The sequence below is a fragment of the Dendrobates tinctorius genome, unplaced genomic scaffold (assembly GCF_039654945.1).
Source record: "Dendrobates tinctorius isolate UK_male_01 unplaced genomic scaffold, ASM3965494v1 ptg000083l, whole genome shotgun sequence".
Taxonomy (NCBI): Eukaryota; Metazoa; Chordata; class Amphibia; order Anura; family Dendrobatidae; genus Dendrobates; species Dendrobates tinctorius.
The window spans coordinates 25,975,754-25,995,576 of NW_027361751.1; the positions used below are offsets into that span (position 1 = coordinate 25,975,754).

Genomic DNA, 19,823 nt, shown 5'->3' on the forward strand with positions numbered 1-19,823 from the left:
AATGCTGTCACAATACACATTGCACAAATATATGTTTCTTCAAGGGGGAAAGTGGGCAGTATGTTCACCACAACATATTTAGGACATCACGTAGTGATAAGAGTGGAAACATAGGTTGAATGTCCCCATGGAAATTAAATCAAAAGAAGAAATGAGGATTGTGAAAAGGTGATGCAGAAAGAAGAAACAGATAAATAAAGATGATGGAAGCTGGATTATGAGACGGGTGGGTGCAGAAGGAATATCAAGTAAGCTGAAGAAGGTCAGATTGTTATTAATGTGAGTCCAGTCAAAATAGATAACATTCATTAGATAAATATCCCATTGTACACAGTAATTTTGGTGCACTACTTTAGGATTTCTGATACAGAAGGCATTTTTTCATTGTCGATTTGTTTTGCTACATTGGATCTCACAACTGTAAGAATATGTGATTATATTGACAGTGTCATCAAATGATAAAATATCTAGACATAAGGCTAGTAGAGCTGCTTCTGGGTCCCCAGAAAAATTGTATCCTGATATTGTCCTAATTATAAGATATTCTTGTATCCAAAGGGGTTTATTGAGGGTGCAGGACCAGCAGACATGCATTAAAGCCCTTATTTAGTAACTAGATGAAGGCGTGATGCTATGGCATCAGGAGGGCAGTAATGTCATGATGGGGGCAGGCTTTGCAGCGTTGAGAATCTCTCCCTCCCATGTGCTCACCCACCTATCCACTTTCTCTTTCCCCATGTGCTGACTTCTCCCGTCTGTGCTCTCTTCTTTGACCTGTGTACCCACATGTGAGACATGTGCTATCCCCCTTGTCTGCTGTCTCTCTCCTTCCTGTGCTGTGTTCTCCCCTCATGTGCTGTCTGCCCTCTGTGCACTTTTTAGGAGGAGCCATGTTGGTGTTGATATTTGCCTTTTAAAGGGGTTTTCCCACGAACGAAAGTTCATTTTAAAAATTGTCTGTGTCTGATCATGTACATAACATACCACAGCTCCTGGGCAGTGGAGGAAGCAAAAGACAATACTGTCATTACAGCAGGAGATCGCAGAGGATACATTTTGTGAGGTTAAATATTGTTTAAAAACAGTTAGTGAAATATTTTATCTCACAAAATGAATCCTTTGTGATCCCCTGCTATAATGTCAGTATTGTCTTTTGCTTCCTCCCCTGCCCAGGAGATGTGGTATGCTCCGTACATGGTCAGATACAGACAGTTTTTAAAATGAACTTTCGTTTGTAGGAAAACCAACCCCTTTAATGTGACTGGCTTCCTCTGCCTGTAGACACGTCGCGCATCTACCGCTGGGATCAGCCGAATGATTCAATGTGCATGCACGGAATTCATGCAGGCGCAGTAAATCAGACGGCCACCATCTTTGTGCAGGCAGATAGCGGCGGTGAAATTAAAACTGCGCATGCGCTCCTCCTGTACAAAGATGGTGGCGGTCAGTGAATCTTTTGGCTGATCCCGGTGGACACGTGTTTGCGACGGTTTTCCGCTGGTGGTACTGCACAAGAGGCTGCGTACGGCGTATACAGTGTGTGGTGCGTACAGCATATACAGAGTGTGTCTGTGTGTGGTGTATACAGTGTGTGTGTGGTGCGTACGGTGTATACAGTGTGTGTGGTGAGTGTTTTTGGTGTGATGGTGTACCGCGCAATATGCTGGTACCACCAGAGGTTTCCATATTGAGACACCCATCACTTGGGAGTCCCAATATGGTGGTCGGTGAACTTCCGCCGCTTGGAATTCTGGGATCCGGACACATCTGGACAGAACAGGATGTGAAGATAATAAATAATAATAATCTTTATTTTTATATAGCGCTAACAAATTCCGCAGCGCTTTACAGTTTGCACACATTATCATCACTGTCCCCAATGGGGCTCACAGTCTAAATTCCCTATCAGTATGTCTTTGGAATGTGGGAGGAAACCGGAGTGCCCGGAGGAAACCCACGCAAACACGGGGAGAACATACAAACTCCTTGCAGATGTTATCTTTGGTGGGATTTGAACCCAGGACCCCAGCGCTGCAAGGCTGCAGTGCTAACCACTGAGCCACCGTGCTGCCCCCTAGTGAAGATATTACAAGGTAAGTATACACACGTGGTCAAAATTGTTGGTACCCCTCGTTTAATGACAGAAAAACCCACAATGGTTACAGAAATAACTTGAATCTGACAAAAGTAATAATTAATAAAAAATCTATAAAAATGAACAAATGAATGTCAGACATTGCTTTTAAACCATGCGTCCACAGAATTTTTAAAAAAAATAAAACTCATGAAATAGGTCTGGACAGAAATGATGGTACCCCTGAAAATAATGTGACAAAAAGGGACATGTTAAATCAAGGTGTGTCCACCAATTAGCGTCACAGGAGTCTACAATCTTGGAATCAGTGAGTGGCCTGTATAGAGGGCTACAGATACTCACTGTGGTGGACAGAGGAAGCAAAGGAAAGAGTTGTCTCAGTAGATTAGAAAGAAAATTATAGACAAACATGTTAAAGGTAAAAATTATAAGACCATCTCCAAGCAGCTTGAGCTTCAAGCTCAATGAACATCAGTGTCAGATTGCACCATCTGTTGTTGTATGAGCCAAAGTGGACTTCATGGGAGTCAACCAAGGAGGACACCATTGTTGAAAAAAAATCATAAAAATGCCAGACTGGAATTTGCCAAACTACATGTTGACAAGCCACAAAGCTTCTGGGAGAATGTCCTATAGACAGATGAGACAAAAATGGAACTTTTTTGGCAAGACACATCAGCTCTATGCTCACAGACAGAAAAATTAAGCATATCAAGAAAAGAACACTGTCCCTACTGTGAAACATGGAGGAGGCTGTAATGTTCTGGGGCTGCTTTGCTTCACCTGGAACAGGGTGTCTAGAATCTGTGCAGGATACAATGAAATCTGAAGACTATCAAGGGATTCTAGAGAGAAATGTGCTGCCCAGTGTCAGAAAGCTTGCTCTCAGTCGCAGGTCATGGGTCTTGCAACAGGTTAATGACTCAAAACACAGCTAAAAACACCCAAGCATGGCTAAGGGGAAAACATTGGACTTTTCTGAAGTGACCTTCTATGAGCCCTGACCTAAATCCTATGGATCATATTTGGAAAGAGCTGAAACATGCCGTCTGGAAAAGGCAAACTTCAAACAAGAAACAACTTGAACAGTTTGCTCTTGAGGAGTGGGCCAAAATACCTTTCAAGAGGCGCAGAAGTCTCATTGACAGTTACAAGAATCATTTGATCGCAGTGATTGCCTCAAAACATTGTGCAACAAAATATTAAGTTAAGGGTACCATCATTTCTGTCCAGAGCTATTTCATGAATTTTATTTTTTTTAAAATTCTGTGGAAGCATGGTTGAAAAGCAATGTCTGACTTTCATTTGTTCGTTTTCATAGATTTTTGATTTATTATTACTTTTGTCAGATTCAAGTTATTTCTGTCACCATTGTGGATTTTTCTGTCATTAAATGAGGGGTACCAACAATTTTGACCGCGTGTGTATATTAGATGGCATCTTCAGCAATGAGTATATATTTGCGGACCAGAATAATGCTGGATATCACCTGTATGTAAGTTTTCTGGATAGTTGTTACTGGATTCTAAAACAAGATGTTGCGCTACAGTCAATCTTCATCTGTAAAGGTATTTAGTAACTCAGCTTCACCTTTAGATCTAAATAGCATCACGTGTGATAGGTTGCAATGTAAGGCTATGTTCACACGTTTCGTTTTTGCAGCGTTTTTTCTGCAGGCAAAACCTGCTCTCTTGGCAGTAAAAAATTGCTTCAAAAACGCAGGTTTTGCTTAGTTGTTGTTCATTTTTGGTGCGTTTTTGTTAGGGCACATTTGTCTCTTGTGCATTCCGGTAAAGTTTAGTGCATAATAAAAAAATCTGATTCAGCGTCATTAGGTTTTGGCACCAAAAATGCAGCAAAATCTGAAACCTACTTTTTTTCAGCGTTTTTGCACCATCCATTGCTTTCTATGGGTGAAAAACGCTGCAAAAACACTGAAGGAAGTGACATGCTGCATTTTGCAAAAAACAAGGTATTTCACAAAATACTGAGGACAAAAAAAAAAACAAGCAATGTGCATGAGATTTCGGAAATCTGCTGGTACTGTAAAATGCTGCTGAAAATTTTCATAAAAACACAAAAACAAAACAGCTGAGAAAAAGCAATGTGTGAACATAGCCTCATAGAAGAAGAATTCTTGGAAACTCCTTTTAGTTCAGGTTTCCAAATGTAAATTTGAGAAACTAGGATTGCTGTACAGAGCCGAACCAATCAGTGGATCTTAATATAGCTCAATATTAATTTTGTTATATAAAAACTGGTAAATTATATGGTTAAACAAGCACCGGAGGAATGGTGAAGACTAGTGATGGGCGAGCAGCGGAAGGTGGGTAAATGCTTATTTTGTTTTATTTGTTGCCTCTAAAAGCAATTTTTCCATCCTGATAGGAAGAATGTTAGTCACAAACTCTACTTTTCCCTTTCACACTGAGGACCTGGTGAAATCAATAGAGGGAGCAATGGACACCATTAAACTAAAGATTTCTGATATTGAGGACATATCAATGTGCACTTTAGGAAAATAAGACAAACAATTAATAATTGTCTCATGGAATATCTCATTGATTTTTTCACATCTCCTCTCTGATGTCACGAACAGAGCTGGAAGGAGATAAGGCACACCGTTTGCCCAACCAAACTGAAGGTGCTATGTTCCTCCACTGCGACAGATAGTAAAGATCCATTTCTTTCAGATAAAATTAAATATATATTGAAGTGAAGAGGCAATGAGGTAATATTCAGAAAGTGATGTAAAAAAGTGGACTCCAGTTTGCTCCAATCAAAAAGCAGCACCATGCAGAACAGCCAAATAGAACCATTCATGAGTCATGCTGTGATGTCATAAAGTTGACTTGAATTTTCACAAATTAGAAAAGAGCAACACCCAGAAGAACCCCTGATGGAATCATCCATGAGTCATGGTGACTGTGATGTCATAAAGCTGACTTAGATTTCCACCAATCAGAAAATGACCTCGCCCATACTCTAATAGAACAACTTATGAGTCATGATGACTGTGATGTCATGAAGCTAGCTTGGATTTCCACCAATTAGAAAAGTGCTCTGCCCAGAATCTAACGGAACTCTATAAGTCATAGTGACTGTGATGTCATAAAGCTAGCATGGATTTCCAGCAGCAGCAGTGAGCATTCCCCTCAGTTTGGCTTATTGTCTTGTGCAGTAACCATTCATTCTGTTCCTTGTGAACATGCCGCGAAGAGATCACAGAAGAAAACGCAGAACCACAGCCAGGATCAGCAGATCATCCAGAGCTGGCCTGATGTTTCCAGTTAGCCGCATACACCGCTTTCTGAGGAGAAGAAATTATGGGAAACGTGTGACTGCCAATGCTTCAGTTTTCCTGGCCGCTGCCTTGCAGTTTATAACTACAGAGATCCTGTTCCTCTCTGGGTACGGAGCTCTGTCCCGGGACCATCTCCGCATTAGACCCCATGACTTACAGAAGGCAATGCATGCAGATGTGGAGCTTGATAAACTGCTGGAAAATGTCATTGTACCGTACTTTCGTCGAGGTCCTACCACCTGAAGACCACTAAGGGTCTCTCGTTGACCCATTAACCCATCAGCCCTCATGATGGACATGAAATTGCTATTTGTTATGTGTTGTTAGCTTTTACTTATTATCCTGAATATGTAAAAATAAAGATTCATTGTTTTACTTTGTAAGTGCAGTGTCAATCTTCTTACTGAAACCCTACAAACATTACACCATACATGTACACATTACACCTCACAAACTCTACACCTCACTACTCATACAGTGCACTACATGCAACATAATACACAATACACCACGCACACTATATCACACCGCACATACACTACACCTCACTACTCATACACTACACTACATAAAAGCACTACTGCTCAGAGTCAGACAATCCCCAAGAGGGCCTTGTAAAGGGATTATCATGTACAACAAGTACACAGGATAGGTGATAACTTAAAGATAAATGGGATTCTAATTTCTTGGATGTTCATTGATTGGCAGAACAGGGAACTTACATCCCCATTAGAAGGCAGTGGTTGTACACATGCTCAACTGCTGCTCCATTCATTCTCTATGGGGCCACCAAAGGGAGCGCAGTGCGCATGCACCCTATCCTGTGGACAGGTGGTATCTACTAGTCATGGCACTCCCTTCTTTGCACTGCTCTGAGCAGCTTGGTTCAGAGTGCGGTAACAAGAACAGTTATATACAGTAATGGACTGGGGTACCTAGGGTCCTTCATCAAAACTGCCTCTGCTGGCCCACCTCACCAGTAAGTGTAAATTTAACCTGAACCTCGTTATCTTTCCCTATACATACATTTCAGTGGAACGTTAGCTAGATGTTCATCACATTCCATCGCCATCGAAGTATATTGCATTTATGGCATATACTGTAAAATCTGAGCTCACAGCTAGGAGTCACAGAGGAGGAATGCTTAGGACTGTGCAATATGGGAATAATTCCTACATCGATAGAACATGCATACTGCTCCCCTATATACAGAGAGTGCTGCGTCCAATACACACTGTGTCCCTCAAGATGTAAAATCTGCATCCTGCATGGAGTAGTCAACTCCATTCACAAGAATACAATCACTAATTGGTGGGGGACACGGGTGGCACGAAGTGTGTGGACTCTTGTCCCATTAATGCAAACATGATATTTTTAGAGTAATAAATTATATATTCTTTATAATTGTAATAAAAAAGTTCCTGTGGAGCACCAACATGCAATGCACATCCAACACCAGTGCATCCACATGGTGGTTACATGCCACACTCCCCACTAACACATACATTCCCTGTCACACATAGAAAGTGTGACACATACATGCTGGACATATGTGCTATTAACACCGGACCACAATGTCCCCAAACCCAGCTACCCATATTCTCCAATCACAGTGAACCTCACAGTAAGTTTTCCCCTTTTATTTATATTAGTTCCACCTTTTCTTCCAGACACTGTTTGTCCCCACCAAACAGTAATAATGTCCACCTTTGTTACTCCCTACAAAGTAGTAATATCTATTTTTGTGCCCTTCTAGAAAGTAAAAATGACCATTGTGTAAAAAATTCCTTCTGCCACAAATCCAGTAAAAACACTCCCTCTTTGTGGCAAAACACATAAAAATGCTCACTTTTGTCTCCAATAATAGTGTTCTCTTATCTCTCCCCAAAATAATATAAAACCTAGAATTGACCCTGATCCCATGAGGAAAACAGCAACAACCGAAAGCCGGCAGCGTGAGGTAGGGATGTCACCTTGCAGTTTGTACCGCGGTCCTTTACACCCTCTAAATGGCTGGTCATGGAACATATGACCTCTGCAATAGATCGGTATCACCTGAGATTGGTGCTCCCTCAGGGATCTGGATCACACTTATATTCCCTGAAGCATCAGGGGTATATAGGCTTACATGGGGCCGTACGGTAAATGTTGTAATTGCCCTCTTCTCATTTCTAAAGAAATAAGTTCCAAAGATCCACATACAACATAGAGCCTTCAACCCCCTCCTGTCCCACGCTGTAATACTACATGGCTGGGTGCAGATGCAACTGACTGTACTGTTCAGCCACCGTGCTGGTTTGGCCTGTGCCGTCATTTGCAGGAGCCAGATGCATGTTACAGCTAATAATGGAAGTTTTAAAGGAATTTTGTAAAAGATTTACTGATCATTTTTATATTGACGCAATCTTTCAACAGTAACTTATTGTTCAGCAGGTTTTTTTCATATGCCGTAGTCACTTTAAACTTTAATGGTCTGCAGATCGGTAGGGATCCTGTTTTGGACAACCCCACTGATCACTGAAAGATCTGCGAGGAGCGCGAAGCTTAGGCAGCAAAAGCACACAAAACCGTGAGCGTGGATACAGGGGGGGGAGAATAAATTCATTAGAAAGTATAGGCTATATATACATGTCCCCTGATGAAGAAAGGGCGAAACTCGCATTGGGGCAGTGAAAACTACACATGACCAGCGGCAACACATGTAAGTGTGTAAGTGCTTACAGAGACCTAAAGTTCCCTTAAAACGCCATTAAGTGTACTTGATCACAAAGACAATTACTTTAATGAGTTTAACGTTTGCATAGCCTTGCAAGATACCTTACCAGGTAACGGACAATGGACAGCAGCATTTGTCTGCATCTATCACAGATAGCTCTCTAATACCTCAATATGCTAAATAAGAAGCGGCAATTTTAGATGACATCATGTTGCATAAATAAAAACATATATACATATCTAATATATAAAGCTCAATGTGTGTGTGTGTGTATGTATGTATGTCCGGGATTGGCATCCGCACCGTCGCAGCTACAAGCACAAAATTTAGCACAGTCACACGTCTGGACCCCGAGAGCGTCATAGGCTATGTTGTGAGGCGAAATTTTAACCCCGCACCTTCCAATTCACCAAACAATTTTGCCCCTATCTACATAATGGGGAAAATGTGAAAGGAAAAGTGATGGAGGCAAAGTGACAGCTGCCGGATGTGAACAAGGGGGACTTAAAGAATGAGAGCAATGGCGCCAAAGAGTATATACCGTACAGTTGCTAAGGTGGGGCCCTGACATGGGATACTCACCACACACGGGGATATGAACACACACACAAAATGCGCCACACATTACCACGTGCTTCAACACATATACCACCCTCAGCACACATTTCACCACACATACACCAACCTCGCCACATAAAAGTCGAAAAACAAAAGTCGCCACTCAAAACTCGCCACGCTGTCCCAGAGCAGTTTAAAAGATGAAAAATGAGCTGTGATTGGTTGCTATCAGCAACAGTTTTCTTTGTAGACAGTTGTGGTAAATGAGGCCTATTATTCTTATCATTTCTATGGTGTTATCGTCCTTCTGTAAAGCTGGAAATAACACAATTTATTACCGTGCCAACACAGACCACCCTCTGACACAGACTGCAGGGGGAACCCAGCATCACACAGGAGAGGATTAAACTCATGGCTCAGCAGGCAGTATCACACAGGATAGGATTAGATATGCAGCTCAGCACACACTATCACACAGAATAGTATTAGATACACGGCTCAGCAGACAGTATCACACAGAATAGGATTAGATACATGGTTCAGCAGTCAGTATCACACAGGATAGGATTAGATACACGGCTCAGCAGTCAGTATCACACAGGATAGGGTTAGATACACGGCTCAGCAGTCAGTATCACACAGGACAGGATTAGATACACGGCTCAGCAGACAGTATCACACAGGATAGGGTTAGATACACGGCTCAGCAGTCAGTATCACACAGGATAGGATTAGATACACTGCTCAGCAGTCAGTATCACACAGGATAGGATTAGATACACAGCTCAGCACACAGTATCACACAGAATAGTATTAGATACACGGCTCTTCAGCTAGTACTGTATACACATGTACATACAGTATATATTCACATACATAGACACATCCTATTTATTGGTATAAATATATTAAAGAAGAAAATAGATCGGGCATTCGAGGTAAAAGTGGCAATGTTTTATTTGAACTTACAAACACCTTTTCGACCTGACAATTTTTTATTTTTGGGTTTTTACCTCCCTTGTCTTCCAAGAGCCATAACTTTTTTTTCCCCATCGACATAGCTGTATGGCTTGTTATTTTGCAGGATTAGTTGTACTTTTGAACTGCAAAATCTACTTTATCATGTGCTATACTAGAAAGCAGAAAAGAAATTGTGAGTCGAAATTTCAAAGAAAAAAATAAATTCTGCCATCGTAATTAAATGTTGTTTTTACAGCATTCACTATATGGTAAAAATTACCTGTCTATATAATTCTCCAGGTCAGTACAATTAAAGTGATACCCAACATGCATAGGGATTTTTATTTAACTCCTTCACAACGGTCATGTATGGCTCAAGTAGGAAGAGGGTGTATCACGCAGTGAGCCACCGGGAAGGTGATGGCTGTGTATTACAGCTACAACCTGCCTCTAAGGGTATGTGCACACGGTGCGGATTTTGCTGCGGATCCGCAGCGGATTTGCCTCTGCAGATCCGCAGGCATTGTAGAGTAAAATGCAAATCAATTGGATTTAAAAACCGCCGTGCACATGCTGCAGATCTTTCCGTGCAGATTTGCTGCGGTTTTAAATCCGCAGCATGTCAATTCTTTCTGCAGCGGTTTGACACCTGTTCCATTGTCCAGGTGTCAAACCGCAGGGGAAAACCACAGGTCACTTTACCTGCGGTTTTACCTGCAAATGATTCCGCACTGTGTGCACTCTGCCTGTGATTGTTAAAATGTTACATGCCGCTGTCAATCTCTTACAGCGGCATTAACACACACTGGCATGTGTGCGCTTCATTCTCTCCACCCTATCATAAATCCTTGTGTCCAATGTGGAAACATCCAGACTCTTTATCTATGAACTGTTCCAATATTTATATTTATCCCTCTCCCATAATGACAATTCTGCTTCACATCACTTGTCTTATCTATTGCATTATTTCTGTGCTGTTTTGTGTATGAATATGTGATTCTTCAGATGTTGTATTAGTCTATGCCTGATGAAGAGACCTGAGTAGTCTGGAAAGCTTGCAATGTGTTACCATCTTTTCAGTTAGCCATTAAAAGGAATCAACCACTGAGGACTCTCAATTCTAAACATTTTTTTTAAACATTCCAAAAACTCCTGTGAAGCACCTGAAGGGTTAATAAACTTCTTGAATGTGGTTTTGAGCACCTTGAGGGGTGCAGTTTTTAGAATGGTGTCACTTTTGGGTATTTTCTATCACATAGACCCCTCAAAGTGGCTTCAAATGTGATGTGGTCCATAAGAAAAAAATGATGTTGTAAAAATGAGAAATCGCTGGTCAACTTTTAACCCTTATAACTTCCTAACAAAAAAAATTTGGTTCCAAAATTGTGCTGATGTAAAGTAAACGTGGGAAATGTTACTTATCAAGTATTTTGTGTGACATATCTCTGTGATTTAAGGGCATGAAAATTCAAAGTTGGAAAATTGCGAAATGTTCAAAATTTTTGCCAAATTTCCATTTTTTTCACATATAAACTCAAGTCTTATCAAAGAAATTTTACCACTAACATGAAGTACAATATGTCATGAGAAAACAATGTCAGAATCACCAGGATCCATGAAAGAGTTCCAGAGTTATTACCCCATAAAGGGACAGTGGTCAGAATTGTAAAAATTGGCCTGGTCACTAACGTGCAAACCACCCTTGGGGGTAAAGGAGTTAACGTCCATTTATTCTGTCATGTCTCCTCTCTTTTTTGTATATACGGTATTTGTTTCTTCAGATACTTTGTTATACAATGCCTGATGAAAGAGACCTGAGAAGTCTTGGAAGCTTGCTTTGTAACATCACTTATTGGATCTTTGTCAGCTATTAAAAGGTATCAGAACTACAAAAGATTATTATTTTGTTTCTCTCATTGAAAACAACTGGCTCACACGGTACCAAAACAATAGAAGTCTATAGGTCTGAGAAAATAATGGACAGGAAACAGATACCATATGTGTGCAATCTCTGTGCTGGCTCAAGTATCACAACTGTACCTGTACTCAGAACCCGAACCCCATTGAAAACAATAGGGACTCAAACTTTTCAGCTGGAAAAATTCATTATCTCTCGCTCATCTCTACTCCTGACTTGTGAGGATTCATGAGTCTGCAGTCACCTAGAATGACTGCACACTTGGATCCCAAGTCTTGACAACCCCTTTAGTTTTCAGTAGTTACTATGTACTAATATTGTCACGTTAAATCACTGGCATGGCCAAACCAGAACTCTTCATTTCATTGTACTCTCTACCCACGTGACACTTCGCATTGTTTTTCTGCTGCTTTTTATCCAACGTCCATCGTTCCCTTCTGTTTGCTCAGTCTTCGTTCTGCATTTCCCTTGATTCATTGATGATCACATTAATACATTGACCTGATAATCAAAATAATTGATCATCCATTCATTTGCAGATGACGCGACAATAGAAGAACACAAATCATAATATCACACATTTAACTAAAAAAAAATTTATTAACAATGTAAAATGTATATTTCAGTCTCAGCTAACTCTTGCATGCCCTATCGGATTTAACACTATGTCGATATGCAGACACCATGCTTCAACTTCCTATTGTAACAATATATGGTAAACTGTCTTTCTAGGTCATGAGGATATATCCGGGAATTGAAAACACTATCTTAATATATATGTATAACATCTTCAAAATTGTGAAAATCACACCATTCGATTGAAAGGAAAATACTGATGATCGTCATCAAGATTACAATATATGTACAAGCCATAAATACTTAATTTTCATCCTCTAGTTAGCAGGGTAGAAACTTGGCTGAGGTTCTGGACAAAAATCCTGATGCATTGTGGAAGACTAAGTATGATTGAGACAAGAGAGAAGGAACTAAAAATACAAAGTACAGTTATTGGCCTTGATACATCAATATTCGCATAATGATCGCTGTCACTAGAATCCGTAGTAACCTCCATTGTGATGCCGATGGAATGGTTTTTTCCTATAGCACAATATTAGGACATCAAAGCGTTTTGCATATTTATTGTATGCCATGAACATCGTAGTGTTCATAAAGTCTTTCAGAACATATCTGGCCAGTCACTGATGGCATCGTCTCGTTTGCCGCTTCCTCCACCGATCCAGTCTTGGTGTTCATCTCCAGACTATACAAGTTTTGAAACAAGGCAGTTTAGGCAACACTGAATACATAATGAAATAACCAACCTCAATACGATATATGACGGCAAAGGTCAAACTATAACGTATCAGCAGAAAGAATGGCTTTTCTATATATATATATATATTTATTTTTTTTTAACTGGAAATGAGACAACACAATCCAAAGAATCTTCTCTTTCTTCTTCTGACGAGTGGATAAGGTGTCAAGTTGAGGAGGCTACTGTCGTCTGTGCAGGAAGAACAAAATAATTGTATCAGTCATCAATGTCCACATGAGTTACTTTAGGGTAAGCTCACACTGAGTGATTTGCTTCCTATATTCAGGGCCATGCGTCTGACCAGACGTGTCTGACCAGGCATCTATTTCAAATTCCATATTTCAAATTACAGATTTCTAATTACACTACTGTGAATTAGACTAGAATTCCATGATGCACTTACCCATTCATCACTGCTGTCCCATCTTCATCCTCACCACCGCCTGCATCATCTAATCGAGTTGTTTGTCTACCCACAGGTATGCTGATCCACTCAACTTTCCTACCTTGTCTGTCTATATGAAGTGCATATACTGTAATCCTATTCTGGTATGCTGATCCACTCAACTTTCCTGCTTTGTCTGTCTATATGAAGTGCATATACTATCCCTGGCATTGCACTGCTTTTGCATCCATAATGTATTCATTCCTCTTGTGTCTTCCATGCATACCTGAGTAGTTAGGCTATGTGCCCACGTATGCAGAAAATTTTGGCTTCAAAACTGGACACCTTCCCAGAAAACGCGTGGAAATAAAACGCGCATTTTTTGCGCGTTTTTTGTGCGTTTTTTGCTTAAAAACTGCGCATTTTTGATGCATTTTTTTCCGTGCGTCTTCTGGACTCATAGGAAATAGCTAACAACGCAGACTTTTCCGCGAAATTAATGAGCATGCTGCGTTTTTAACCGCTAAGCGTTTTCTTTGCGGAAAAAAACGCATCAATTGGCACAAAAAGGGAAAAATGCATTAAAATGAATGGGATGCTTATTTTAAGTGTTGGTGAAGCATTTTGACCGGGACAAACGCTTCAAAAACGCTTAAAAAATGCTTATGTGGGCACACAGCCTTAATCCCTCCCCCCTTCTTTATCACCTCTGTTTAACTCAGAATACGTGGTCTGGGCAATCACGCCGACAAACCCCTCACAGCTGACCCCTCTCAATTGCACATATATTCAGGGCCAGGCGTTTGACCAGACGTGTCTGACCAGGCATGTATTTTAAATTACATATTTCAAATTACAGATTTCTAATTACACTACTGTGAATTAGACTAGAATTGGACTGTAATTTGATTGCAAGGTAACAGACGGATACACCACTTCAATGTTTCGGCTTCTTGTAACTATCACCCCCATACTACTTTATTTTTCCCTAACTCCTGTAATCCCCCCACCTATTAAGGAACTAGTCATTTCCCCCTCAATCCTTTCCAGCCATCTCACCTTCGCCTCAGTACTGTTCCTCCACATACAATCCATTTTCTCCAGACACACACGGCCACATCACGTCCTTTCCTGCTCCCATCTTCTAACGCTCTGTCTACTACTCCTCATTGCTGGAGACGTATCCCCAAATCCTGGCCCTCCTCAACACATCCCCACACTCATTTCTAACACCCTGCCATGATCCTCTACATGTTTTTGCAACCATGACAACCTCATACCTACTCATACAGCCCCCACTCCCCCATCCCCCTACCTGGAGCTCTATGAAACACACGCTTTGTCTTCAACAAGCTGTCGTTTTTCAATGACCTCTTTATCACCAACATACTCTCCTTCCTTGCCATCACTGAAATATGACTCACTCCCTCTGACACAGCCTCTCCAGCTGCGCTTTCCTATGGCGGATTCCATCTCTCTCACACCCCTCGCCCCAGCAACAAACGTGGTGGAGGAGTTGGCTTGCTCCTGTCTGATACCTGCTCCTTTACCTCAATTCCTCTGCCACCCTCTGCTACTCTTCCCTCGTTCATGGTGCACTCTGTCCGCATCTATTCCCCCTCCAACCTCCAACTGGCTGTCATCTACCGCCCCCTAGAACTCGCCATCTCCACTTTCTCGACCACTTCACCACCTGGCTACTCCATTTCCTCTCTGCTGAGATCCTCACCATCATCATGGGCGATTTCAACATCCCCATTGACACCTCCACCCCGGCTGCCTCTAAACCTCTATCGCTCACGGCTTCCTTCGGCCTCACTCAATGTACCTCTGCGGCCACTCACAAAGATGGCCACATGTTGGACCTTATCTTCACCCATCTCTGTTCCCTCTCTAAGCTCACTAACTCACCCCTCCCCCTGTCTGACCACAACCTATTGACATTCTCTTCCCTCTCCTCTCCTACTATGCAACCCCCACCCCACAAACTCGCTCACCCTCGCAGGAATCTAAAACACCTCAATTTACAATCACTCTCTGAGTCCCTTCTCCCCCTCACAGACATAGCTTCCCTTCTTGACACAGATGCTGCTGCCACTTTTTACAACACCACAATAACAGCAACACTTGATTCGGCCGCCCCCCCTTACGCAGAGCAAAACTCGTACAATCAACAGGCAGCCCTGGCTGACCAGCCTCACCAAAGAACTGAGACGGGTTTCCAGGGCCGCTGAGCGGAGATGGAAGAGAACCCATTCTAACGAGCACTTCAATGCATACAAGCAGTCCCTTGCCAGCTTCAAGTCCATGCTCTCTGCCGCAAAACAAACTTACTTCGCATCTCTCATATATTCCCTGTCTCCCAACCCTAAACAGCTTTTCAACACTTTCAATTCTCTACTCCATCCCACAGAACCTCCTACCTCTCCTCTCATTTCTGCTGAAGACTTTGCCTCCTTTTTTAAGCAGAAGATTGATACGATCAGAGAAAGCTTTGGCCCGCAGCCACCAATGCCCTTCTTAGCCACTTAGCCCTGTTCTTCCAAAACCAGCTTCTCAACTATGATAGAACTTGCGCGCTTGACCCGTCCCATCTCATCCCTATCCTTGCCAAAGTCTTCATCCCAACTCTAACACACCTCTTCAACCTTTCACTGACAAATGGTGTCTTTCCCTCATCCTTCAAACATGCCTCAATCACACCCATCCTCAAAAAGCCCTCCCTTGACCCATCCTCTGTGTCTATTGCCCAATATCTCTTCTCTGTTACGCCTCAAAACTACTGGAACAGCATGCATATCTTGAACTATCCTCCCACCTCTCCTCCTGTTCCCTCTTTGACCGGTTACAATCTGGCTTCCAACCGCATCACTCAACTGAAACTGCCCTAACTAAAGTCACCAGCGACCTACTAACCACCAAGAGCAAGCGACACTACTCTGTCCTCCTTCTCCTGGACCTGTCCTCTGCCTTCGACACCGTGAACAATTCCCTCCTGCTACAGATTCTCTCATCTATTGGCATCACAGACTTGGTCCTATCCTGGATCTCATCATACTTATCAGACCGAACATTTAGTGTCTCTCTCTCACACACCACCTCCTCACCTCGCCCCCTGTCTGTTGGTGTTCCTCAAGGCTCCGTCTTAGGACCCCTACTCTTCTCCATCTACACCTTCGGCCTAGGACAGCTCATAGAATCCCACGGTTTGCAGTATCACCTCTACGCTGATGACACGCATATCTGGACCTGACCTCACCTCCTTACTGACCAAATCCCACAATGTCTGTCTGCTATCTCAGCCTTCTTTTCTGCTCGCTTTCTCAAACTGAACATGGACAAAAGAGAATTCATCATCTTTCCCCATCTCACTCTACTCCTCCACCAGACCTATCCATCAATGTCAGTGGCTGCTCACTTTCCCCTGTCCCGTACGCTCGGTGCCTTGGGGTGATCCTCGACTCTGCCCTCTCTTTCAAACCACATATGCAATATTTCCCGGATCCGTGCATTCCTCAACCACAAAACCACAAAAACACTAGTGCACGCCCTTATCTCCTGCCTTGACTACTGCAACCTCCTATTCTCTGGCCTCCCCTCTAGCACTCAGGCACCACTCCAGTCCATCCTACACTATGCTGCCCGACTAATCCACCTGTCTCCCCGCTGTTTCCCAGCCTCCCCCCTATGCCAGGCCCTTCACTGGCTTCCTATTGCCCAGAGGCTCCAGTTCAAAACCCTACATCTTTGACATGGTCTCCCGGTACCTACCCGCACGCAACCTTCGATCCTCTCAAGATCTCCTTCTCTACTCCCCCTTATCTCTTCTTCCCACAACTGCATACAAGACTTCTCCCGTGCTTCCCCCATACTCTGGAACTCTCTGCCGCAACACATCAGACTCTCACCAACAATGGAAACCTTCAAGAAGAACCTGAAGACCCACCTGTGCCAAAAAAGCCTACAACCTGCAATGACCCGCAGTCTACTGAACCACCGCACAACCAGCTCTACCCTCTCCTAGTGTATCCTCACCCATCCCTATAGACTGTGAGCCCTCGCGGGCAGAGTCCCCTCTCCTTCTGTACTTGTGTGTCCCTTGTCTTATACGTTTGTTGTACTTGTCTATATTTCCCCTTTTCACATGTAAAGCGCCATGTAATAAATGGCGCTATATAAATGTATAATAATAATAATAATAAAATTGGTACTGTGGCTCAGTGGTTAGCACTGTTGCTTTGCGGTCCTGAGTTCAAATCCCACCAAGGACAACATCTGCAAGGAGTTTGTATGTTCTCCCCGTGTTTGAGTGGGTTTCCTACAGGCTCTGTGGTTTCCTTCCACACTCCAAAGACATACTGATAGGGAATTTAGATTGTGAGACCCAATGGAGAGAGTGCCGATAATGTCTGCGGAATATGATGGCGTTATAAAAGTGAGTAGTAAAAAAAAAATGCATGCCAAAAAACTCAGTGTGAACATACCCTTATTTGCCATTCAATCCCAGAGCAGCATGTTATAGGGACAGAGTTCCTGACTCCAGTGATGTGTCACTTACTGGGCTGCTTGCTGTAGTATTGATACAATGAATGTTTTATCAGGTGGCGAATATCACTAGAGAACTAGTAATCCTGCTTCTAACACAGATTGGCAGGTTTCTAATTATGCACAGTGTACACAAAAAGCTGCCAATCAGTGGTGTGGATGGAGTTAGACAGAGCTCAGCATTAGAGAACTAGTAGATTTGCAGCAGATAAACCAGTTTTTAATCAAAACTGCAGCAAGCAGCCCAGTAGTTGACAGATCACTGGAATTAGGGTTTCTGCCCTTACATCATAATGTTCTCAGCTGGGATAGCAGAAACCTGGTCACAGATTCTCCAACTCAGTACAATTATGGTGATTCCAAACATGATTTTGTTTTATATTTTAGTGGCTAAAAAACAAAAATTCAGAGCCTTGCAAAAAATGAATTGTGTCACCATTTTCGGAGAACCATACACTTTTCCATCAATAGCGCTGTATGAGGGTTTTTTGCTCTGAGCTGTAGTTTCTATTGATATCATTTGGGATACGTTTATAATTCATGTCATAATGGCTCCATGATCTTTTTGAACTTTTTCCTGCCTAATACTTTAATAGTCAACAATTTAATTAATGGATTTACTTGTTTGAAGAGTGACTGTTGTTTTAATTTTTATTTAATATCTCAATAGTACCTATGGCAATAAGCAACTTTGTAATATATCTTATCAGAGAAATCTCCTTTCTCCTCCTGGACTGATCATTTACTCTCAATTCATGGGTCAAATCTGTGTTTATTGAAGATAGACTATCCCATTACTGAGATAGGAGATGGCAGTTGGTGCTTTTAATATTCTATGGAGGGAAGGAAGCAGGAAAAGTGAGAAAGAGGGAGGAGCTCTGCCTCGAGCTCCTCCCTCCTCCTATCCTTTGTCTACATAGAATCTTATCAGCACCAACTGCCATCTCCTATCTTATCTACTGTAAAAACTTGTCTTCATAGAATACAGATTTTACCCAAGAATTGTGAATTTTGAGAATGAATGTCTTGATAAATCAGAGCCCATATGTACCCCAAAATAGTGAGATTAATATTAAAACTTGTCCCATAAGATACAAACCCTAAGTAGCTTGAAGGAAAAGGTCATAAAGAACTACGTTTCATCTCTATAAATGCAGTAAGGCAGAAACAAAAAGAAAATAAAAATTGCTGCATCCTTAGGCCTCATTCAGGTGTCTGTTTTTTACTTACAGGCTTTATACCAGTTTTTTATGGCTATAACACATAGTCATTATAGCCTGTGGTGCTGTTCACACATCTGTGTTTTTTTGCACACCTTTTCTCTACTTAAAAAAAGTAGGCGTCCGTTTTTGAGCCAAATCACGGATCAAATCAGACATATACGAAAGGTGTCCACTTTGTGCAAGACAATACCCCAGTTCACAACTCACATGTGTCCCAAGTAGAAGCAAGCTCCTGCGGCTTTGAAATTCTACAGCATCCCCTATTCATCCGACCTCGCACCATCGGACTTCCACCTCTTTCCAACAATGAAGTTATTTTTGGAGGGCAAGCATTTTCCAGATGATGAGACTGATTTCTGAAGTCACGATGTGGCTTTTGGAGCAACCTGTCGATAAGTTCAACTTGTTCCTCCTTGATGTTATATAGCCTGTGGCTCCACCTCAACTTGATGCTAAATATACAAGGCAGGTATACAATACTCACAGCGATGTGCATAAAAACGCATATAAAACCATTAGTTTTATTACAAACAGCAAGAAACATACTATCACAATTGGATGTTATAATATACTGTATAAGCCAAGACAGAAAATAAGAAAAAAAAAAAGAATTTCTAGCTGAATAAACTGGTTCCGAGTGATTATTAGTTTATTGAAAATATATTTTTATTGTTTGTAATAAAACTAATGTTTTTATATACTACAACTGCTCACTAAATTAGAATATCATCAAAAAGTTAATTTATTTCAGTTCTTCAATACAAAAAGTGAAACTCATATTATATAGAGTCATTACAAACAGAG

At 41.8% G+C, this 19,823-nt stretch overlaps 1 protein-coding gene across 2 annotated transcripts in view; it reads right to left on the bottom strand.

Moving 5' to 3' along the window:
* Positions 1-12,127: 12,127 nt before the first annotated feature.
* Positions 12,128-19,823, bottom strand: part of RGS7BP (regulator of G protein signaling 7 binding protein) — a 195,654-nt gene continuing 187,958 nt past the window's right edge. For both annotated transcript variants that reach the window (XM_073584254.1, XM_073584252.1), the window contains one exon: positions 12,128-13,055. In XM_073584254.1, coding sequence (XP_073440355.1) covers positions 12,964-13,055 — 92 coding nt within the window. In that variant the 3' untranslated portion in view covers positions 12,128-12,963. The remainder of the gene's footprint in view (positions 13,056-19,823) is intronic.